Source organism: Epinephelus lanceolatus, chromosome 4 (genome assembly GCF_041903045.1).
Source record: "Epinephelus lanceolatus isolate andai-2023 chromosome 4, ASM4190304v1, whole genome shotgun sequence".
Lineage (NCBI taxonomy): Eukaryota > Metazoa > Chordata > Actinopteri > Perciformes > Serranidae > Epinephelus > Epinephelus lanceolatus.
The window spans coordinates 16,246,140-16,271,051 of NC_135737.1; the positions used below are offsets into that span (position 1 = coordinate 16,246,140).

At 39.5% G+C, this 24,912-nt stretch overlaps 2 protein-coding genes across 2 annotated transcripts in view; one reads left to right on the top strand and one right to left on the bottom strand.

Moving 5' to 3' along the window:
- fndc3a (fibronectin type III domain containing 3A) overlaps positions 1 to 5,010 on the bottom strand; it is a 49,488-nt gene extending 44,478 nt beyond the window's left edge. Inside the window, exons 1-2 of the mRNA XM_033631209.2 lie at positions 4,563 to 5,010; positions 1,093 to 1,236 (exon numbers count right to left, since the gene is read on the bottom strand). Of these exons, the coding sequence (XP_033487100.1) occupies positions 1,093 to 1,203 (111 nt within the window). The 5' untranslated portion in view covers positions 1,204 to 1,236; positions 4,563 to 5,010. The remainder of the gene's footprint in view (positions 1 to 1,092; positions 1,237 to 4,562) is intronic.
- A 3,688-nt stretch (positions 5,011 to 8,698) lies between these two features.
- Positions 8,699 to 19,230, top strand: rcbtb2 (regulator of chromosome condensation (RCC1) and BTB (POZ) domain containing protein 2). The gene is made up of 12 exons (XM_033632239.2): positions 8,699 to 8,908; positions 10,237 to 10,371; positions 11,015 to 11,165; positions 11,719 to 11,885; positions 11,977 to 12,135; positions 12,592 to 12,699; positions 12,798 to 12,940; positions 13,268 to 13,458; positions 14,292 to 14,418; positions 17,131 to 17,270; positions 17,365 to 17,495; positions 17,607 to 19,230. The coding sequence occupies exons 2-12, from the start codon at positions 10,246 to 10,248 to the stop codon at positions 17,745 to 17,747; spliced, it is 1,584 nt and encodes a 527-aa protein (XP_033488130.1). The 5' UTR covers positions 8,699 to 8,908; positions 10,237 to 10,245; the 3' UTR covers positions 17,748 to 19,230.
- The last annotated feature ends 5,682 nt before the right edge of the window (positions 19,231 to 24,912 follow it).

Consider the following 24,912-nt stretch of genomic DNA (forward strand, 5'->3'; position numbering starts at 1 on the left):
GTGGGTTACACGCTGTCCCCCAGGAAGTCACGGAAACTTAAGCAAATCGAACTGATGACCATCAAAATGACAGGGAAATCACCCAGGCTTGTCAGGGCCACTCAATCTCACTCTGATACTGAAAAGAGATGACGGGGGATATCACCCCATATCCTGTACCCATACAGCCAAGGCTGCTATCAAAACTGAGAGAGATGTGGTTTATAACTAACAAGCACCTGTTGCCTGTTAAATATGTTCTATGAAAAGTTTAACTGAGGACATCAAATCCGTTTGGGTTGTTTCAATACACATCTGAGTGAGTGCCATGTGTGCATATTTTGTTAAGCATCTGAAACAAGCCACCGAATGCAGCAGGTTTCACAAGAAGTATAGATTACAGTGACAACCCTAAATCAGATTGAGTTTATAGCAACACAACAGTAAAACATTTTTTGTACAGTTGGGTCTGAGATATTGCCATCTTGATCATTCCACTGCTATAGTAAGTTAAGGCAAAAGGTAAATATAAAATAAATTAATCAAACAGTATTAAATTAAAACAACTCACACGCAGCCTTTATATTGAACAACTTGACATGTAGGGCTTTAGACACCTTTTGAATTTTTTATTGCCTGACACACACACACAGCCCTGGCTCTAGCCTCCACTGGACTACATTTCAGGCCAAATACCACATTAGTGTTTCCCTACTGTGCTGGTCAGACCATACACTTTGTCACTGCCTCTAGTGTTAATACTTAAGTAAGTGCTCAAGTGTTTTAAGTGCACTTGCTAAAATTTCTCAATTGTACTGATTCAGTCCATGTATGTGGTGCATTTTAAACAATCAATATTCCTGTGATTTGCATGAAATTACACAAATATTTCTGACAAACACAAAAAAAGCAAGCACAACCTATTATGGCGTCATTTTCAGTTCAACAACTAAAGACTTGAGGCCAAAATAAGCCAGAGGCACCACTTCTAACAAATCCCTTCAACTGTAATTACAAGGCAGATTGCTAGAAGTCAATTTAGGCATAACAGACTTGATGCAGCAACTGTGACTAATAGAAGAGAGACATGAGGGCAGAGGGGTCTGAGTGTACCTGCTGGGGGCCCTCCCCGTTGACCATGGCTGGGGGTGGTGGTGAGGCCAGAATTGGGAGTTCAGGGCTGAGAAGCTGGCCGGACTCCAGAGGTGGGGTGTGGTCTGCCATGTCTCCCTCATTCACACCACTGAAGAGGTACTTCTGCAACAAAAGGCACTGCGATCAATCCAAATGTACAAAGTATACCACAAAGCTTTGTGGTGTCATCGTGTTGAGTCTTCCAGCCAGTCATTAGACCTGTGCTGAGAACTACATTTACCCAGAATGTCCACAGGATGTGGCTTCTCTTTCCACTCTCTAAGTATACAGAGTATAAGCACATCATCACCTAAATGTGTACAATTTAAGGATGTGACTTATGTATGTATGTTAAATGTATGATGAACTATATTTACTATATTTACCATATAAGTATGATATCTTCAAGTTTTCTGCAGGTATTTTGTACAATACAACAAAGAAACTGTAACATTCTGGGAACTTTTTATTATTATGTGTGGCTTTAAGTATTAATGAAAATGGAGAATGGATAGATAAAAGGATAAATGAAGGGATATTTGTACTCATCAATACAAACTGAGAGGACTACGATGATCACCATGAAATATCTTTAGCAACTTACTGCAATGTTACAATTGTTTTTCATTTATTTTACAAACACTATAACATTGTAACAATTACTGAATTTAAAATACTGGAAACCTTATTTGGATGCAAGTGTTTTGCAATGGCACATAAATCTGCCATCCTCCAGTACTGGTGATTTTTTACACAGTTTTATGATGTATAAAGTTTTTTATATTTAGTGTTTTAAAATGCTGTCTGCTCCAGTATACGAGGCATCAGGCATGAGGCAAATAACCTCCAAATGCATAACTGTTTCCAGTAAAGACGTTGTGACAAGCTGAATCACACTGAGTGGGAATTTAACGCACATCATAATTAATTTGAAAACACATCCATTGTTTCCACTGCCAGTCATGCACTGGGAGCATTATCTGGTACAGCAACCCAGCTGCTGACTCTGAAAGATATTTTCTGATGCCATAAATGAGCAGCCAGGTTAAACCAGCTGTTGTACACACACTAAATAGGCCTGATCACAAACCAAAAAGCTGGTTCATCAGATGCGTTTCTATTACTAGATATTAACTTGGAAACTCCCATTTGTGCCATTGTGCAGTCTATGTTGTATATTGCTCCTGGTACTTGTCTCTCCTACATGTTGCATGCTCAGCTTACATGGCATCTCATTTTTGTTGAGGTGATGCAAACTACAAATAAATCACAGCAATATCAGAAAAAAAAGGTTGTTAAGATGCCACTGTTCAGTCAAAAAAAAGGAAAGATCTCCCTTCCTCAAAGTTAAAGACAGTGTTTGTTTGTTTGTTTGGTTGGTTGGTTGGTTTTATGACACTCCAATACACAAGCAAACCTGTCTTGGTATGAAGGAAAAAACAACAGAAAAGAAGAACAAATATTTAAAAAATAACACTACCACCAACTATCCTATCAATGGATTAAAACAAACGCTACGTTTATGTCACGATGTGGGAGCCAGAGACAAACACTGCTGTCCAGTGTGTGCTCACATCCTTCACATTAACATTAATATCCAAACACTAACCGTGGAGGCATATAGCCTAATGTCTACTAAATTCAAACAATCAAATAGCAAATTAACCAAAAGGGACTAAACATATAAGCTCATATGAGAGTTTCCAGGGGAGATACAGTGCCTTTTAAGACACTGCAGTGATATAAGACTTAAAAAGTCCAAAGGGGCCACACTGAGGACTGACCATTTGTGATAAAACATACATGATAAACATGGCTAGCAAAAAATCAGTCTAAAAAACCCAACAGAACACCATGAGGGAAATGTAACATGTGTCCTTGAACCTAATTACAATCTCGCACATGCGCCTCTAAACCTCACAGTGATCTGGCTTATCTGTTGGCTTTCGTCCCTCCCCTCCTTAAGCTTAAACAAGCAAGTCAGTTTACAGTGTGATGGTCAATGAACTGGGTTTGAGGGACTACTGCTGCAGTAGAGGGCCGAGATGTGATTAGCCTAGTATTACTAGTGGGCACTAAATGATGGCAGGCCCCTTGTGTGGTCATTAGGCCTCTGAGTCCATCACTGCAATCACTCTAGAACAGAAGAAAATTCATGTTCGAGTTAACATGTATTTGCCAGGAGCAAGAAGTAACAAAGGGGGTCCTTGATCACAGGCACGATCATCTTAACATCTGCTCCTGAGTCCTGACCACCTTCATTCTATTTGACGAAGCCCCAAATGGCTTTCTATTGTCATTCTGGAAATGTAGATTTGAGAGTTAATCATTCATTTTCTAAACATGATGCCATTTGATTGGTGTGAATGTGTTATTTTTAAGTGTTTTGTATACTCCAGTTATTACATACTTGGACTTATTTGTGGAGGCTGAATGAATGGCACATTACTGGCACTAAAATATGAACACACACTCTTGACTCCTGTATCTTCTGTAGGAAAATATGTTACTGTAAATGTAAAATTATCAACAACAATAATATCAGAAATCACCACGCTCTGTTAAAAAAGGCTGTGGTTGCATTATAATAAAGGCAGTGCACAGCCTTTCCTGTTGAAGCACAATAAAAGTTACTTCTATATCGAAATTGTGGTAACATCTGTTGTTGACTGTACATATTTGACTGTGGCTAAGGGAGCAGTCAGTAAGGACACACCAGCTGTTTTTCAGTTACAGTTTTGGTGAGAAGGGAGAAAAGACCCTGAGTGGGTAGGATAATAGGACATTGTGTCTAAACAACAATTCTGTTTATTCCTCATGGTTAGTGTTAGATAAAAGCATTGACAGATGGATAATTATGATTAACAAAAAGAACAGGCTTCACGTGGATAAATGATATAAAAACTTTGGCTGTCAGTTTCTAATACCAGCTAAAATGAATGCAGGTTTTATCTAACACTGTAATGTGGCTTAGCTGGAACACCTGGGGAAATGTTTTTCTATGCTAGCCAGCTCCACACGGGCCAACAGCTGGTTATTCATTTAGTGCGTGTATTTGCTCTAGCCTTACCGTTACCCACTTAGCTAACCCTGTCTCTGCCTCACTTTGCAACTACAAACATGAGCTCAGTTATATTTAACATGTCACACTAACAACACTGAAGTCAATGCTCAGAGGTAATGTTCCTTATTTGCCATAGCTAAGTTAACTAGGTTAGCTACCTTGCAGCCACGACAATTGTTTACTCTCGCTACAGGTGTGTGTGCTTAGCGTTATGTCATAACGTTAGCTGTTGGTTATCTAACCGCAACATAACATCGTAGTCAGCTAATTCACTAACGATAACCTTTGGAGTTTATTTCGAGTCCCCCTAAGACACAGCTAATACACCATAGACTGTGAGCAACATAAGTGGGTTATTACCAATAGCACAGCTAATGTTACTCACTCAGTCAGTCGGCACAGCAGCAGCAGTCTTGACTGACAAGCCGATGCACAGCGATGGTTCCTCTGCAGCTCTTCCCGAAATGTTTCACGTCAGCGAGCTCCGGTGACCTGCTACTTTCTGCAACACCTGAGACGGATACCTTGCTAGCTACCTAGATAAACACAAGACAAGGCAAAATGTGACATGCTAGTAATAGCTACCTAATGCTACCTAGCTAATAGTTAGCAAGATGAAGATGTGCTTTTCTCGTAGTATGAACGACTGTCGCTCGTATTGACTGCACCTAAAACTGATCCGAGTGACTAGCGAGCGACGGTGACGATGCTAAGTATCGATAATGACAACCTAATTGCCAGTTTTATCGAGATAAATTTCCATCTAACCCTGCTCCTCGCATAAAAGTCAGGAATTTCGCCATCGCTCACAGGGCTCTGTGCGCATGCGTGTCACAGCAAATCATGACGAATCCCAAATTCCAAGATAACAAAGAGAAACATTTATAATATTGTCACGTTGTTTTAATTTCGCTTGTAGTCTGCAGGTGGTCTGTGCTCCGTACAGTTACAATTTACTTCATCTATCTGCTTACATTTTCATACTTTTAAGGAGGACCTTAAGGTTGACGTGTCTGTGATCGGTTTGCTCACTCAGTCAGATGCAAAGAAACATGTCTATGTGGTGAAACGAGAGAAACACATTTGGTTGACGTGTATGTGACCTTGCCAGGTTCAGTACTGCCCTGCTGAGCCACAGTGGTCTCCAGACGACACAGCACCTTGACCAGCTCCTTACTGGAAATTTCCGGTCCACCTTAACAGCGTCATATCACCTTTAAAGGGTATTCTTGGCTGCTGTTCATTCATCTCTATCATGTTTCTTGCACGGAAATTGTAATTAATTCAAATGAGTAAGTAAACTACTTTATTGGAAATAAATTAAGTCAAAATATATTTGCAACCCTGCATTTCTAATTGAATAAAATATTCCCATATCACTCCCACTAAATTCTCCAAGTCTCAAGAATTTGACTTTATAATATGTCTGTAATTGTCAAAACTGTATGACAGACATTGACATTTGAGTATGTCCTGAATTTCACTCGGAATACAGTGATACACAGTGATAATACTAGTTTCATATAGCATAAAATATTGTCTGTTGAGTGCACCATTAATGGTGCCGAACACTTAATTTTCCTTCCTATGTGTCTATGTATCTAAATGTATGTATGTATATGTATGTATGTATGTAAGTCTATCTATCTATCTATCTATACATACATATCTATATGTCTATCTTGTTATCTAGTATCTAGCAATTCTTTGTTGTGGGACACCCTGTATATTTCATGATATGCTGCAGTGACAAACTCTAACTTACACTTACAGATCCAAATCGTTGTCACTTTATGTGCCCTTACTACCTTTTATATTTGCCTTCTTACTTTTCCCTTTACTTTATTGTATATATTTGTATTGTTTACATGGGCTATACCAGACCTGAGAATCGAAATTTCATTCCACTGCATGTAAATGTGATGTGAATGACAATGAAAGATCCTTGAATCCTTGAGATTTACAGAACAATTGTTAAACTACATCCAAGCCCGAAACAGGTTAAGGGACAGCATTTAAATTAGTAGCTTTAAACTGATTTATATCAATAATATGCTTTATTTTATCCAAGAAATAAAAACATGCATACATTTCTTATATGTCTGATATAGACTGACTGGGCCACTGTTTATTCATCAAAAGGCATACATGGAAAAGTACATATTTTAAAAGTTATCTCTCAGCTTATTTTTTAAGTCACAATTTATAGTTACTGACACATATGAATTTATCTTCAAATAAAATATGAGCATGTCAGTGGTCTGTTCAGCTTTGGCAAAAAACAGTGCAATGTGTTGTGCACTAAGACTATCCTATCCATGGCTCCACCTGCTGGTTGCAGTGTATTACATTCCTGACACAGTTACACTGATGCAGTTTTACAGTTCAGTTCCAACTATTATAGCAGGTTCTTCCTCCCTGTATTGTTTCCTACATTGTTTTGTATTGTTTCTATATTGCCACGTAGGTGACAACCTAGTTTCATGAGTAATGTGTAACAACTAAACATTTCAGTGTCATAGTTACACTCAGTCATTATCCAAAAACATTCATTATTCTGTGAAGTCATGCATACTTTAATCCTATTCAGGTTGTTAAACGCCTTCTTGCTTATGCTTAATTGTGGTTTTAAATTCCCACAAGGAGCATTCAAGGGTTTGTTGAACACAATACTCCAGACAGGATGCTGATGATGACAGTGCAAGTTTGCACAGAGAGAGAGGGTGCTTTTCAAACAAAGTGGCATGTTTGTTTACTTAGTCCACTTAAGTCCTTTGTAGGCACAGAGTTACTTAAAAGCTATATTTTTTAAAAGAAGAGATGAGTTTTGTTGGTGGGAAAAGGCTAAAACTAAAATGTCATTATTTTGTGTACAATAATGCATCTCTCATGATACAGATTGGTTCAGATCTTTGGTTTCATGTTTAAAGAATCCAAGGCAGGAAAGTTATACCACTGTAATAGTGTAAGTACTTGGATCAGATTTGTAACCTGAAACATCAGTGGATTTTGTGGTTAATCCTTCACAATCAAAGGGCTTGTAGTGCCAGTGCTGTGACAAACATGCATCACAGAGAACTGGAAGTGAGATCAGGGTAGTGGAACTGGGTTGTGTAATACAGGCTAACATTTAAGACTACCTTATTATATGCTGCACACTGAATATAAATGTATTGATGCTGACATGCTGCTACCAGCAAATTACCAACCCATCATTAACATGCTAACTGTATGCATGTTAAAATGCAAATGAACATCAGCATTCAGTTCTGAGCACAGATGAAGGTCGAGCCAAACCTGAGGATAAAGCTGAAACTGATGTTCCAAAAATAATAAACACTTTTTTACAGCATTTACAGCATGACCTTTTCTCTGGCATCACCCACCATTAGAGCTGCATAAGCTGTGTCACTTCTGGTCCTGTTTGTTTGTTTTAAATACTTTTTTTTCCTGATTAATGAGACTCTTAGTCATTTGGGCGTTTTCTGCATTCACCTAATCAGACAATATGACCACATTAAGGTTGAGATAAGAACAAAAACCTTTCTCCACGCCTACTCTGTAAGAAATGAAACCAGAGTGGTAAGTGAAACATGACCGATCTATTACATCTCAAACACACCAGTAGAACAGAAAAAAAGACAGCATAACGACTTTTACAAAATGTATATTTATATATGAATTAAAAGCAGTATTTTCAAATGACGATCCCCAAAAATGTCTGTCAGGATGTTGCTTAGTCCAGCACTAAACCCTGAACTGGCTCCAATCCCTTTGGGCTGGACTTTGTCTGCTTTAGATAATGCAACCAAGGTGAGAAGAGTACCAACTGGAGGTTGAAGAGGACTGACATGGAGGAAGATGCACAGAGACATCTAGTCAGAGAAATAGCTATGAAAGCCTAGAAAACTTGTGCTGAAAGCAGCCACCTGCATCAGATGCATCTGAGGACATGTAAACAGGACCCACTGTAAATATTGTTAATTTTTACATGATATCAATTTCCCCAAATAAACAGTGTAGTTTAGTCTCAGGTTTTAAATGTTATGCTTTTTAAATCAATGTAAGTGGGACAATATACAACTTATAAACGCTGCACAAAATGTGTCCAATCTACTATCACCCTAAAGGTTTCAAATTTATATTTAATCAAGAATGAATATAGGGTTACTTCCTTCCTTTTTTTTTTTTTACAATACAATCAATCAATAATGTGACTTTACAGATGAAAATACATTAACCTCATTTATTTGTAAGTGCTGATTTTTGTTTTATGACTTTCACCCATATTAATATTCAAGATAAACTGATACATTTTTGGAGATTTAATGTTAACAAATTGCTCCGCATTGTTATGCAGATAGCTGCCTTACAAAAACACGATTAAAATGTTAAAAAGTACTAATAATTACCTAGTAGTAATGATTATTTTTGCCCATCACAGACATCAGAAGCTCCCACCTCCGACTGTCAGTAAACGCACCACGGGAGTACAGGAAGTACACTGGTGCTGTGTTTCTTCTTCTCAGTCGGCGGTGTAGCGACCAAAGCTAACTATTACAAGGTGCAACCACAGCAACTGATATGAAGCTAGCTCCAAACCAGACTCCAGAGATGACCCCATCAGCAGCTTGATTCGCCAATATGTTGGCAGACAACTTTTCAATGTTTCAGTGTTCAGTGATTAGAAAACGATACCGAGGACGAAACACTAGCTAGAACAACAGCAAGGTAACGTCAACAGTTTGAACCGTCAGCGGCTCTCAGCGGCAACAACACTCCTTATGATAATTAGCTTAATAGTTTTGTGTTGGACAGTTTCGTTTGATAGTTAGACTACCGGCAATGTATGTAACTACCGGTACATTAGCAACTTTTATGTTGCTAGCTTGTAAACCCAGGCTGCAAGTCTTAGCAACGCAACATGCCGTGTTTGTTTTGAGTTGTTTATGTGGTTCCTCTTCATAGGTTGGGTTGATATGTTGGACATCTCAGTAAAGAGGTAGAGGAGGGGTGATGTTCAAGAGGTTTGGGTTCAGGCTAAACGCAACTTTATGTTATTGGTCACCGTGAGACAACTGTGGTTTTGTAAGATATGGCAGTTATCATTGTAAGTGCGTTTTGACATTTTGAAGTTTGTTAATTACGTTATAGAGTCAAATGTTTACACGCCTGGTGTTTACAATTCAGCTGAGAGTTGCTACGTAATGTTTAGTCATATTCAACACGTCACTCCCTTTCTATTTCTTTCACCTAGTCTAATGTGAGTTTGGAGGAAGGCACCTTTACACAAGGAGCATGTATTGATCTAGAAAAAAACAGAGTCAAGATGATTAATGTGATCCATTAACTACAGAGGCCTGAGCATCCCATTTCAGATTTGTGTGGGCTGGTTTTGCCACCATGATGTAGCTAAAACAGAAGAGTGCATACAAGAAATACTGTACTAGGCTTTACATATGAAAGAGCAAAGACATGTTGAGGTGACATGACCTGGACTTCACTCATTCTGTCAGTACACATGTAAATGGGTTTTACCTCAGGCAGCACACATACTGTGCATGTCTACAAACCTGGGCTCAGTGCTGGGTACTTTTGAAGCACAGAAAACCTTGTAGATAATTTATCCTCTCAGTTTTTACTTTAAGTGTTTGTTGTTACAGACTGGAGAATATTTGATTTTCAGTTTAGTGTAGTTTCCTTTTGGCATAATATAACAGTCTAGTTTTGCTTTCTTTTGTCTGATTTTTGCTGTTGACATTTTTTGATAACTGTGCTATGAAAAACGTGAATTTATTAACCAGAGCAGGAATGATTTTAAAAAGACAACTTCACCTTATTGTTGCTTGTCTGTGACTCAGCATTTTGCTCTCAAATAATGCTCAAAATGCAATGCTTAGATAAAGAAACATGTACATGTTAATGAGCTATTTTTGATTCCTATCATTCCATTCAGGCCTTTTCCCACATTTTTATTTTTTGTATGCACTTTTTTAAAATCAGTCTCCAGGGAACTCATATTCATATCTGTATAATGGTGTTTTCTCCTCTTTTAACAGCTGAGAAGTATGTTGGACGTGGGGAAGTGGCCAGTCTTTGCGCTCCTTCCACCTGAGGAACTGCGGCTCATTCGGCAGGCTTGTGTCTTTGGCAGCGCTGCAAATGAAGCTCTCTATGTCACAGTTAATGACGAGGTAACACTTTGAGCATGGGTGCTTTAATCCTCCTGTTGACGTGGAGATGTGTTGCGAGACTTGATAGACTTAATCTTCTTTCAAAATATTTGTTTGATTATTGTCTATTTTGAAGAGAATAGAAAAAGGCTGCAGGCTTCTCACTCTGTGGTTGATTCGGGGTGCAGTTCCAGGCAGAGGGATAAGCAGATAGAGTGAGGCTATCTTTAGCCACACAGGCCTAATACCCAAGCAAGCTCCATTTTTATCCTGTGGAAAGGTGTAGGGCATGCCTCATCTTGCTACTCTCGCTGGTTTGTTTGTCCCTGTGGCCCAAACAGTTTGTGTTTCAGAGCAGTCAGTTGTGGAGTAAAAAATATCTATTCTTTGGTGGATTCCACCTAAAATGGTGGGCTGCATTACAGTATGACTAACCTGTGTTCACACTGAAGTTGACGTAATTTCATATAGCTCACAAACATTTTTGGAAATCAGATGAAGAAGTATCTCTGAAAACAGTTTTTATAGTTTTATATGTCATCTCACCAAATATTTTGTGTTTACTGGAGTGTCCATATTTATCAGTAAACAACAGGGTGTACCATTTATGCATCTTTTATGAATATCAGTGCCATTTTAGCAGTGATGTTTGGTCTCTCTGCAGGTCTTTGCTCTAGGCACCAACTGCAGCGGCTGTTTAGGGCTCGGAGACCTTCAAAGCACTATTGAGCCGCGCCGGATTGATGTCTTGTGTGGAAAGAAGATTGTGTCCCTAAGCTATGGAACAGGACCGCATGTGGTTATCGCTACTGCAGGTAATCCAGTCCAGAAAGCTTTTATTTGTCCCTGAGGGGACACATCCTCAGGATGCATAGGAATGACACCACAAACAACAAGATGATGCATGCAAATGTCTAGGGTCAAGTTTCATGATGATGCTGTGTCATTGCTGCTCACACACTAGAAAATATCACCTAATTTATCACAAAACAGTGCAAAAACATAAGAAGTTATTCGAGTCTAAGCGCTTGTATTCAGATGAGTAGGAGCTGAATGTTCTGTTAATTAGTAAGACTTTCAGCTCAAGGCAGCTTGTCTGTTATAAGTGACAGGATAGTATGCTGACATTTACTGGACAGTGTGTCTTGGTACAAAAGTGAAACATTATAATCAATGATTTGCTCGTTGTCAAGTGCCAGTTCTTTTATTAAAAGATCCTTTAGTTGATTTCAGAATGAGCAGGTTTTTGCCCTTTATCCAGAAGTCTTTGCTCTGCTTTATATCATGCGAACTTGACTGCTTCTAATCTGTTAATAAAATATTAACCACTGAAACAACACTAATGAAAGTTAACCTGCTGTTACGTAGATGGAGAGGTCTTTGCTTGGGGCCACAATGGCTACAGCCAGCTGGGCAATGGGACCACCAACCACGGACTGACCCCCGCCCTGGTGTCCACCAACCTCCTTAGCAAGAGAGTGACGGAGGTGGCCTGTGGCTCCCACCACACGATCGCCCTCACAACTGATGGAGAGGTAACCTGTGGTCAGTTGTGCCCCTCTGTGAGTTTCTTTCTGCCTAATCTGTGTGTTTCTTTGGACAGTGAACTTTTATCTCTGTGCTTAGGTGTACGCCTGGGGTTACAACAATTCCGGCCAAGTAGGCTCAGGGTCTACTGCCAACCAGCCGACGCCACGCCGGGTTAGCAGCTGCCTGCAGAACAAAGTTGTGGTAAACATAGCCTGTGGGCAGCTCTGCTCTATGGCTGTGCTGGACAATGGAGAGGTAATGGGTCACACCAATCTGCAGATGTTAAGCATTAAACAAGTGATGTAGTGCTCTCAGTAGGTCAACTTTTTGGCAGTTGGCGGTCCGTAATTTTTTCTTTTGAAGGGGGTTGGCTCATGCAAATATACAAACATAAGATTGCATGGTTTATTATTTTATGTTCTTGCAGATATTTCAGAAATATGCATGCATGCAGTTGCTGTTTTCTCCAAGAAGACTTTGTTTATCACAGTTTATAGTAAATGTGTCTCTTAAAATTTGGACGTCGCAGAATATACATACTTGCACCAAAAGAATGCGAAGAAGAAATTGAGAGAACATGCAAATAAACTGCTGATATGTCAGTTTTTTTACCATATTTAAAATGCATGCAGGTAAAAGCTAAAGCTAAGGTTAGCCAACCAATGCCTTCATATAGTGTGTGCATGGTCTGAATTTGTCCCCTGTTTGTAGATCTATGGCTGGGGCTACAATTGCAATGGACAGCTAGGTTTGGGCAACAATGGAAATCAGCAGACCCCATGCAGAATAGCTGCTCTCCAAGGTGTCAACATAGTCCAGGTAAGCGCCCAGAGAGAGATGAATCTCACAAAGCTCTGATTTTAATAATTTACTTAATTAACATGCAGCTTAATTAACACTCTTCCTTCCATATACAGGTTGCCTGTGGATATGCACACACATTGGCACTTACAGATGAAGGAATGGTTTACGCCTGGGGAGCCAACTCATATGGGCAGTTGGGAACAGGCAATAAGAGCAACCAAGCTGTCCCCACCCTAATAAACATAGACAAGGAGAGGTCAGTACTTTGTTTTTACCATAGCCTCATTTAGCAGCGACACCTCTCTGCCACCACAACAGGTCACTAAGATCACAAGTCACAAGAGGCTGAGAAATTTAGTCGCTAAATGCCTCAAAGGCACAAATAGTTTAACATCATAAAGTAATAATAGATTGGTTTTTGTTTTTATTAGAGAAGTAGTGCTCACTGTGGAAATCTGCTTATATTTATTTGTGATAGAATGTCATCTTTGCCTCCTAATTAGCCATATTAGGTATATATCTTAGTCTGTATAAGAAGGCTATGTATTTGACTTTAAGGTCTGCATTCTGTTTGTGTCACTAGGATGGTGGAGGTGGCAGCGTGTCACACCAGCCACACATCAGCTGCCAAGACCCAGAGCGGGCAGGTTCTGATGTGGGGTCAGTGTCGAGGTCAGGCTGTTGCCAGCCCTCACCTCACTCATTTCAGCAGCACAGACGATGTGTTTGCCTGCTTCGCTACGCCAGCAGTCACGTGGCACCTCCTGTCAGTAGGTAAGGGTATGGTAGAAATTCTTCGGCTCTTCTTCAGTTTAAAAAAAATATTTATCTTCCAATAACAACCTCAATAATAAAGGATTTTTTTGTTAACCATTTGACATTGTCCCATGTACCCCATGACTGGTCAGAGGTAGGTGGACACACATGTGTCATGGTACAAATTCCTGGAAGTGGACTGAGAAATAAACAGGAAAGTCTTTGTTTCCTGTTCCACATCAGGCAATCATATGTACACCGATTGATCTTGTTTGAATTCAAACTGAGGAGCATGAACATGTTACTTTGAGACTGTTATTTTTTTGTTCACACTCCATTTTGTAAAGTTAATCCCTCTGAAAATCTGTTTCACTAACAAGCCAAATTTATGTCTGTTGTTACTTTTTCAACTGTAGCGCTTGAGGAACTAATAGTGACTCCAATTAAATGTGTGATTCTCTAGAATTTCCTTCTTACAAAATGCACCAGAGAGAGTCATATCTGCAGCGTCTGAAGACAAAGCAAGTTAATTTATAAAGCACATTTTATCATCAGGTGATTCAAAGTGCATTACTTACTAAGTGCAAAAGAAACACATCAAATAGGCATAGTTTTTAATTGTAATTTATGGGATTTAATCAAATAATGTATTTGCATACTTTATACAGTACACAGATGTGCTCTTATCTTTACAGTGAAATATGGCAGTTGCTTCAGGAATGTAAAATAGATATAACACATAATTTAGCACTTGCTTAAAAGGCCGGCCTCATTCAGCATAAAACATTTTAGTATTTATTCCTTCTTTTAAAAAAAAAACTATTGTCCCTTTTTTCTCCTTTTTTTGTCAGATGGCGATGACTACCTGACTGTTGCTCAGTCTCTGAAGAAGGAATTCGACAGTCCAGAGATTTCCGATCTGAAGTTCTTGGTTGATGGGAAGTGTATCCATGTTCACAAAGCTCTGCTGAAAATCAGGTACGCAGAACAAGGGCGCTCACAATCCAAAGTGAAAATGTGAACTAGTGTTACTTGGTTATTGCGATTATTTTGTGATTCGCTGATTATCCTCACACATTTTAGTTTTTACAGCTTAAGATTTACTTTTTGCTTTTTGATTAAAAAAAAAAAAATCAGTGCAATATAGATTCCTTGAAAATTCAATGGAAGTCTTGAAAAGTGAATCAAAACAACACATTTTCCATCCAATCACATGACATTTTGAGTAGGAGGTGTGTGCAAACACTTTGTGCTGTATTTCTCACACACAGTATTTAATTTTGTTTACAATCTCTTCTTATTGTGATTCCTCTTAACCCAATCCCACGTGCAATTAACCTTTTATATAGGAACTGAAACATCGTCTCCAGGTTTTCCTCTCGGATGTCTGGCTGTTGCACTCTTGTCTTCTTTGCCTGACTCCTTTTTCAAGAGATTCTTTTCTTTTCTTCCTCACCAGAGCAGCCTACTTCTCCATCCTGACTTTCATTTGGTCACATGAGTCTATTTTTCACATTCAGAAGTAATGCTTGGTCATGAGTAATGAAGGCGCCTGGAGTACCGCAGTCAGGTTTTCTGGGGGAACAGAAACACACTTTGATTTTGCAGAATTGTTAATTATAGAAACTTAAAATGATGTAGCTAATTGTGCAGCCATCATGATGGCAAACACACTGATGTTTCTATGACCGTGAATTCAACATATACCTGCTGAGTGCTTTGTCGCCTATGTTTAAACTCCATCTGCTAGACAGCATTTCCTCGTCTTTCCTGTTAATGTCACAGGGAAGCAAAGACAGACCTTTTGTTTCCTGCTTTTCTTTTTATAACCACACTTGGACACAAAGTATCTGCATTCCAGTCCCTTGCTCTTTTGCACTGTCAGTAGGAAGGAGCCAGACTGTCTGCGATGTCAACCTTAGGGCACACTCTCACACGACTATGCACTAGAGCGAAACGTGTGCTTTGGCAAGATCACAAGCAAATGACACGTTTGAGATGCACCCCGAGAATGAAGACTCAGTTGTTTGTTCAACCGTGTCCTGAGAAGAAATGATAAGGAGGCAGTGTTTTGAGCCAGTAGAGATAAACAGTGAGGGAAAACGGTAATCAGTATTTATAATGGAGAGGACCAGAAGGAACAAATAAGGAAAAATACTGAGGGCTATAGTTGTTGGCAAGGTGCCTTTGCTTTGCCTCGGGAAGTGTATTGTGGCGTTAAGAGTGAATTTAAAGTTAGATCAAAAGAACATATCAGGCCTTACGTGCCACGTGGCACAAAGAAGATAGATAACAGATAACAGTGTATGAATATTTCCCCTTTTTTACTTTGATGCAGGAACAATTGCAGCATAAGTGTAGATTTCAGGGAGGACGCAGAGGACACATCCCCCTCAGTATATAGAACATGTGTACACACACCCCCCAAATAAAAAAGGACATTGACAAATGACAAAGTTAAAGACATTAACACCATAAATTGGTGCATAAAAATTTACCAGAATGCAACAATTAAGTGTTTGATGCTCAAAATTTTCTTGGAGAAGGACTCCCAAACCCTACATTTCATATTTATCCCTTTCAATGTTGAGACAAACCCTGCACCCTTGGATTGCAGTATATTTAAAAGGCCCCATCTCTGTTCTATATACTAGGTTAGAATTATAAACTATTTGGGAAAATTACATAGCGGTAGGATTCAGATAAAACTGTATTGGAGAGGAAGCATGATTTACATCCAAGTCAGTCAGATATTAAACACAATGATTACAAACATGAATACAAATGAAGAAATGTTTCTGAGTGCACCTGTTTGCATTTTATAAGAGCATAGCAGTGATTAAGCAAATTCCACGTCCTTCATTATGTGCACTTAATGTTACTGTTTAATGTTTTATAAATGACACTGTAGTGCTTCAGATATTGTTCCTTCCATGTAAGCAGCCGCCGTTTCCATTGACTTCCATACAGTATGATAATTAATTAGCAGGCTGTTGCTTGAGTTGCTTAATCAATCACAATGAACCCCATTTTATTTCTGCAAATTTCATTTTCACTGGGCGATAATGTAATTTTATAATGCATTTGCAGAATGCACTGCGTTACCTCACAATGATTGTATAAGTCTGACAACACATGAATGCAAACCTTGGCTTGAGTTAGAGCTGGCATGATATCAGATTTTCACTACATGATTATTGTGGCCAAAAAAAAATCACAGTAATGTTATTGTTGCCATATCTATAGAGAGTTTGAAAAAAATTCTTCCAGTCGAATTCATCTTTAACTTTGTTTATAGTGTGTTTTGTGTCTTTCTGGTAAATGAATTACACTCAAAATGTGAGTGTAGGGTGATGGAGAGGAAGACAATATGAAGAAGACAATATGAGAACAGAAAGAAACAAACAAATGATTTAGGAGGATCATGATTATTTACACAATCATATGTGTATTATTTGCATGATTTCAGCTTACTTTTTTAAATATCATGGTTATTGTCAACACCGGTACGTCGTGACACCCCAAGTTTGAGTGCTTGTATTGTTTTTGAATCACTACAGCATGATTTTTGCAAAATAGCAGAAGCGTTAGTATACATTTGTGATAAATAGGCTGACACATGCTAAATCTCTGGTGTGTTGTCTTTTACTGTGTCACTCATGTAGTCTGCTCCTTTTCTTCCCTCTCCAGATGTGAGCATTTTCGTGCACTGCTTAATGAAACAGATGAGGATGCCATAGAAATCCACCAGTTCTCATACCTGGTGTACCGAGCCTTTCTGGAATACCTCTATACAGATACTATTAACCTGCCACCAGAGGACGCTATTGGTAAGCCCAGACGTCGACCAGAGTCCCTTGCACACTGAAAGTCAGTGTAGAAGCCGTAAACACGCTCATCTGTGTGTCGCTCTTGTGTGTGCAGGGCTGCTAGACTTGGCCACATTCTACCGGGAGACGAGGCTGAAGAGATTGTGCCAGGAAACAATCAAGAGAGGCATTTCTGAGGAGAACGCCATCACTCTACTCTCTGCTGCTGTCAAGTATGAGGCGCGGGTAAGCTTATAGCCCCTGATACACAGTCAAGCACCATGGTGGCAGGGGCCTTCTCAGTAGCTAGTCAGTTATTCTCCTCAGCACTGACCAGACAGCCCTCTTCATTTTTAGGACCTGGAGGAGTTCTGCTTCAAGTTTTGTGTCAACCACCTAACAGCTGTCACGCAGACCCAGGCCTTTGCAGACATGGACCACGACCTGCTCAAGAACTTCATTAGTAAAGCCAGCCGATACGGGGCCTTCAAAAACTGACTAGAGCGCCCCTGTAGTGATGGATCCAACACGATGAGGTCTCTCTTCGTTGAGATCCTGAATGTCGACCCGACACCAAAGTAAACAAACGGCTGAGCAGCACTTCAAAGCTTTGTTGGTGGGGATGTTAACACTGGAGAGGTGAATGGTTTAAGGTTTCACCCTCTAACTGATGCCTCTGTGTTAACGCTCTAAACCAAGCCCAAACACAGTAGTTGCTTGGGGCATAAATATTGGGTTACACTACACGGGTCAGCCACGAGCAGACAGTGTAGGGGCTGAATAGAAAGATGTGCCACAGTGGTCGTCCTTCTGTCATCTCTGTCTTAGTGACAATAAGCTTGGCTAATTCAGTGGGGAACCTCACAGTGACAAGAAGCTCAGACAGGATACCTGGGAATGCTGTATGCTAAACATAATTCATTGCAATATAAGGCGCTGGGATGTTAGTCTTTTTTTATCACACTGCTCTTTATCAGTTAGTAAAATAAATTATCAATGCATATATCGTACTGTAGCGAGGAATTGACCCTTCATGTTGTGCTGCTTTTCATTGAAGCCTTGATTCTCAAACTTTCTGGAATGAGAAGTAGTATTTAATGCGGAAAAATGTTCTTAGTTCTTCTGTTTGTCACCTTTTTTTCTGTACAACTATAGTTTGTGTCTGATCAATGTTGATGTCTGTTCTCTTGCATAAGTCAACGTTAAATTTTGCCACTTTATTTTATACTGTAGCTATTCATCTTTGCCATCCAAACTTATGGTTACTGATTGATATTTGTGTTGACACTCATTTGCACTGTTTTGTCGTAGACAGTTACTTTGGCCACCGTCAGCAGGCTGATATAAAAATGTGCAGACGGTTATGAGAGATAAGGACATCCTATTGCATGTTTACTTGTCCTCAGATTAACGCTTTCTGTGCAGCTGGGAGCAGTGTCTGACTTGAACAAGCATATTGATTCCTGTGCAGCCTGTCGGTGATATTACACTGTAGGCGCAGCTGATGTTACAGTTGTGTTTCATTGCAATTTGGTATGTTTACAAAAGTTGGGTTGTTTATTGTTCTGTTTATTTTTAATTGTTTGTAAGTTGGCAGCAAACTTCTGGATCTTTTTACAAGTCTTTTTTTATATCTCTCCTGTGGTAGCACCTTGTGGCAACGAAATAGTGCTGGCTTTGTGTAATTGCCAACTGACTGTTAAATATAGCCCCTTATAGTCTTATATAGGACCACAAGGTCTTTAAATGTAGTTACCAGATAATTCCACATTAAATCTCTAGATCCATCTGAATAGAATGTAACACAATGCTTTTACTTTAACAAGCCAATTGTTGACTTTTTTTTTTTTTTTTGGAAACATTTTGATAAAAAAATGCCTGTGTGTTCTCATTTTGTATGGAAAATGCTGTAAGCTGCTGACAGCAGCTCTTATGGTAACATTTGATAATCTAAAATGTATTAAAATGAGTAACTACGTAATTTCATGAACATGTTGTTGCTATGACTGGCGGGGCTGTCGTAAAATTATTTACAGCCTTGATGCATATGCATACACAATGTAAAACGCTGAAGTAAATATTCAAGCAAATGCTACAGACATTAACTGTGATATCTCTGTTTTACCAGTAGCAGCTCTAAGCCTTTGGGGGGGCAGCGTGTTGCACTTGAATATCTTGCAGGCATTTCTATGCTCACAGCCTGCTGAGTACCCATAGTGCATGTTGAGGTTTTCACATCTGCCTCAACCTGCAATCACGTGCTTTAACCAAACATATTTACTGACCTTTCATTTACCTTTGCAGTTGCTCTAACTTTAAACTTTGGGGTAAAGTGCATCCCTGTGTGGTGCACACAAATAAAACTTGCTGCATTACTTGTTAAACAAACATGCTTGATACACAACTTTTACTTTTTACTAGTGCTGTGTAATCAATACAGGAAGTGGAGGCAATGATTTCAACGTGTAGGATGTAATACAATCTGACTCATGTTTGCACACTGAGATGTAACACACACTTGCAAAGCCTTCCTGCGAAAGGAAGCTCCTGTCATACTTCACATATGCCCGTTTATTTCATGATGTGCAACTTTACAGTGTCATGTCAAACAGTCAGGCTTTTTCCAGAATTTAGATACCTACCAGGAAGATCAATGATGTGGTCAGAATAACAGGAACACCTCTCAATATAAGGCAATCCAATATAATTGGTCTGTAGTGATATTTAAAACTGTTTTTTGAGACTCTACTTTCATACAGTCTCAGCTAAGACATTATAAGCTTTGTAGAATGCTGAGCCGTAACAGACAGTTTGGCCACATGGTGATGAAAGCCAGATCAGCAGCTTACAGACAATAATTCAGTTACGTGGTTCCAGCTAATGGCTACTCCTCAAACAAATGATGTTAAATTTATGTGCATATGGCTTCGAGGGTAACTCCCACTCTGTAACAGAGCACAGAAGACTATTGTGTAAGGTTCTCTGGTGATTTTGGCTTTTTAAACCCTTTCATTTTACATTACAGTTGCCAGAAAACACATAGATTTCACTTTGTTTTCATATGTCTCTTATTAAACAAGGGACCTTGTAGTAGTAAAGTATGCAGTCAGGCAGTCAGTCAAGTTAATATGTTATTATATGTATGTTAGTAATAAAGCCTCAGACTAAACATATGTACATTGTCACACATTACTCAACATAGCTGACACACAAGTTAAACAGTTTTAACATGGAAAATGAGGAAGTGGCCACAGCTGCCAACGGTAACTGGCAATCTGCCACAAACAACCCCCCCTACACTGTGACAAAAGCATTATGAATTAATTTGATCCCAGCTGATCTCGTTAATTAATTAAAATAGCAGTATGACAATTAAATATAATTCAAATTTTAACTTATGTAAAAGTTAAGAAGTATTCAGAGCAAGAGACGTAAAAGTATAGAGTAACATAAAATTGAGATGATCGTACAAGTACTGTAAAATTGTACTTAAGCATAGACATGATGAGTAAGTGCTTTGTATGCTCTCCATCAACTTATCTGTGATTCAAGACAAAGAATCACCCACAGTGTTTCTGTTAAAAGAACATGAAGCACCAGTCTCTGTGTTGACAGGAAGAGCTGCACTCCATCAGCTTTACAGTCTTGCTGTTGCTGCTTTGGTTTTTCTTAACATCAACTTGTGTCTCACGTGTTGTTGGCTCCCCTACTCACTGCTCTTACATCAGTGCAGAGCGCTAAAACCACATCCAAAATTTTTAGTCACCCTTTTTTGACTTTCATGCTCCAGTATCTGAGCATGAAACCTGTAAACAAACATCAGCTGGCTTTTCTTTCCCTCATATAATGACTTAAACGCCACACATGCGTGACTATTCAAGCACGCAGTGTAGCTTGTTTTACCCTCGAGCCAAATTTAAAATCAGTGGTCTAACAGTCAGCTCACTTAGAATGACAATGTGTGAAGGACTGGTGAAGCGGGAAAATGAAACCATCTTCACGGCTATTTCTGGTCAGCAAAAATGAAAACAACAACCAAGGTCTTTAGATTCCATACATGATGTTTTCGGACATCATGTTGGTTTTCAGTGAAGCAGAGCTTAACTTAAGACTGTGGGTTTAAGGCACATACCTTTACTTACATGCAACACATGACACAAAGTCTGTAGATAATACCTTACAATAAGCTACAGTGGATCTAATATCTTTAGTTTCTGGTTCATAAACAAACTGGTCTCAAGTGGTTGAGTTCTCAGAGTTGTTCACATTTGTTCACTCGTCTGTTTTGTATGATGTGTTTCTTGTGCTGAGTTGCCGAAACACACTTGAGAGACTTGTCAAAAAAAAAAAAAAAAAAAAAGTTAAGTTGATACTAAGTCAGTAAGACATGCCGTAAAAGAGCTTTTTATACTACTGTACATGCAGACAGTGGTTGCACTGGGGGAGGGTGAAATATTTGTGGGTGGGGAGTATTTTATACAAAGCAGTCAAGAGTTTGAAGTTGATAAGGCGGTGTGGGGGAGCACAGCCCTGCAACAACCAGCAGCAGCAGACTCCTTTCTTGTGTTTTCTCAAATGTCACGTTTCTAAATTTAGTTTTTCTTTTGTAATGCATTGAATAGAAGGTGCTGCTAACCACTTTTTCTGAGACAAGATGAAGGTAAAGAAAATCTGAAGGAGGATAATACAGCCTCACTGACTGAACAGTCTCTTCCATTTTGTGCCTTCTCTGGACATTTTTTTGCCTTAAAGTTTTTAGTCTCTTTGGTGAAACATATATTTTCATTTTTTTATTCTTACAAAAAGAAGTATGAGATATATGCCAGGGCTCTGGTCTATACTGAGATGTGTTGCTGTGGCAGTGCTGGAACTTCTTTGGCCTCAGTGGTTTGTGTATGGACTGCAGTTCTGTTGGTTTGTGCCGCTCACCCATGTCATTTGTTTATTTGTGGACGCCAGCACAACATTTGTGCAGTCTCTGTTTCCAAGGTGAACATGAGTGAATGAGCCGAAAGCCCTTTGAGTCGCAGTGAAGCTGTCTGTGGTCCAGAATGTCTTTTTTTTGCCAAGTTAGACATTTGTTCAGCACTTTTCATGTGAGCTGCTCATTTTTCATGTGGCAGAGATCAAACACAATGAGTTTTACTGTGTTGTTGTAGATATTTCTTCAAAAGAAGGGGTGAAGTCATTGCTTTGAAAGTCACATGGGAGTCCCAGGTCTTGACCCTCAAGTCCAAAGTCATGTCCCAAGTCTAAGCTTTGTCAGGTCATAAACAAGTCATTATGCTTCATCAAATTTAATGACACTTTAAAATGTGATACTCGCATTACTTAGGTAACAGGAATATTATGATTATTTACTGTTTTATATGTCATACAGTACAGGCCAAAAGTTTGGACACACCTTCTCATTCAATGCGTTTTCTTTATTTTCATGACTATTTACATTGTAGATTCTCACTGAAGGCATCAAAACTATGAATGAACACATGTGGAGTTATGTACTTAACAAAAAAAGGTGAAATAACTGAAAACATGTTTTATATTCTAGTTTCTTCAAAATAGCCACCCTTTGCTCTGATTACTGCTTTGCACACTCTTGGCATTCTCTCCATGAGCTTCAAGAGGTAGTCACCTGAAATGGTTTCCACTTCACAGGTGTGCCTTATCAGGGTTAATTAGTGGAATTTCTTGCTTTATCAATGGGGTTGGGACCATCAGTTGTGTTGTGCAGAAGTCAGGTTAATACACATCCGACAGCCCTATTGGACAACTGTTAAAATTCATATTATGGCAAGAACCAATCAGCTAACTAAAGAAAAACCAGTGGCCATCATTACTTTAAGAAATGAAGGTCAGTCAGTCCGGAAAATTGCAAAAACTTTAAATGTGTCCCCAAGTGGAGTCACAAAAACCATCAAGCGCTACAACGAAACTGGCACACATGAGGACCGACCCAGGAAAGGAAGACCAAGAGTCACCTCTGCTTCTGAGGATAAGTTCATCCGAGTCACCAGCCTCAGAAATCGCAAGTTAACAGCAGCTCAGATCAGAGACCAGATGAATGCCACACAGAGTTCTAGCAGCAGACCCATCTCTAGAACAACTGTTAAGAGGAGACTGCGCGAATCAGACCTTCATGGTCAAATAGCTGCTAGGAAACCACTGCTAAGGAGAGGCAACAAGCAGAAGAGATTTGTTTGGGCCAAGAAACACAAGGAATGGACATTAGACCAGTGGAAATCTGTGCTTTGGTCTGATGAGTCCAAATTTGAGATCTTTGGTTCCAACCGCCGTGTCTTTGTGAGACGCAGAAAAGGTGAACGGATGGATTCCACATGCCTGGTTCCCACTGTGAAGCATGGAGGAGGAGGTGTGATGGTGTGGGGGTGTTTTGCTGGTGACACTGTTGGGGATTTATTCAAAATTGAAGGCACACTGAACCAGCATGGCTACCACAGCATCCTGCAGCGACATGCCATCCCATCCGGTTTGCATTTAGTTGGATGATCATTTATTTTTCAACAGGACAATGACCCCAAACACACCTCCAGGCTGTGTAAGGGCTATTTGACCAAGAAGGAGAGTGATGGAGTGCTGCGGCAGATGACCTGGCCTCCACAGTCACCGGACCTGAACCCAATCGAGATGGTTTGGGGTGAGCTGGACCGCAGAGTGAAGGCAAAGGGGCCAACAAGTGCTAAACACCTCTGGGAACTCCTTCAAGACTGTTGGAAAACCATTTCAGGTGACTACCTCTTGAAGCTCATCGAGAGAATGCCAAGAGTGTGCAAAGCAGTAATCAGAGCAAAGGGTGGCTATTTTGAAGAAACTAGAATATAAAACATGTTTTCAGTTATTTCACCTTTTTTTGTTAAGTACATAACTCCACATGTGTTCATTCAGTTTTGATGCCTTCAGTGAGAATCTACAATGTAAATAGTCATGAAAATAAAGAAAACGCATTGAATGAGAAGGTGTGTCCAAACTTTTGGCCTGTACTGTATGTCAATACGTTATGCTGCTGTTGTGTGACCATTAAAGAGTAAGTAAGGTAACTACTTGCTTTCTGTTTAATTTAACACTTAAACATTTTGGGAAACATTATCCCTTTCTTGCTGAGAGTTAGGCGACATAATAGACACCACTGTCATGTCTGTGCAGTGGTCTAAATATGATGCTATCACTCATGCCCAGTTAGCTTAGCACAGTGACTAGAAACAGGGGGAAACTGTTAGCCTGGCTCTGTGCAAAATAACAAAATCCACCCACCAGCAAAACAACATCAAATGACTGTGTAATATTTAAGTGGTTAATGTCAAACCCAGAAAGAGCAAAACTCTGGAGCTGATTTCTGGTCTACGGCAGGTTTTCCAGCTGTATTGGTTTCATGACTAAACTGTGCTCCCAGCTGGATGGATGTGTCACTCAATGTGTTCAGTGTAACCAATTCGCGAAGTGTAGTTTGCCTCGTGTGTCTCTAACACTTTAAAGTGTGTATCAAAAATAAAAATAAGTAAGTTTAAAGTTACAATCCCACAGTTCTCTGTTTTGTGCTCTCTAGTGGCACCTATGGCGATATGCAGTAACTACAGTATGTTTGTCAGCAAAAACCATAGACTGTAGTGAGTTTATTTATATCAGCTCATTATATGAGCCCTAC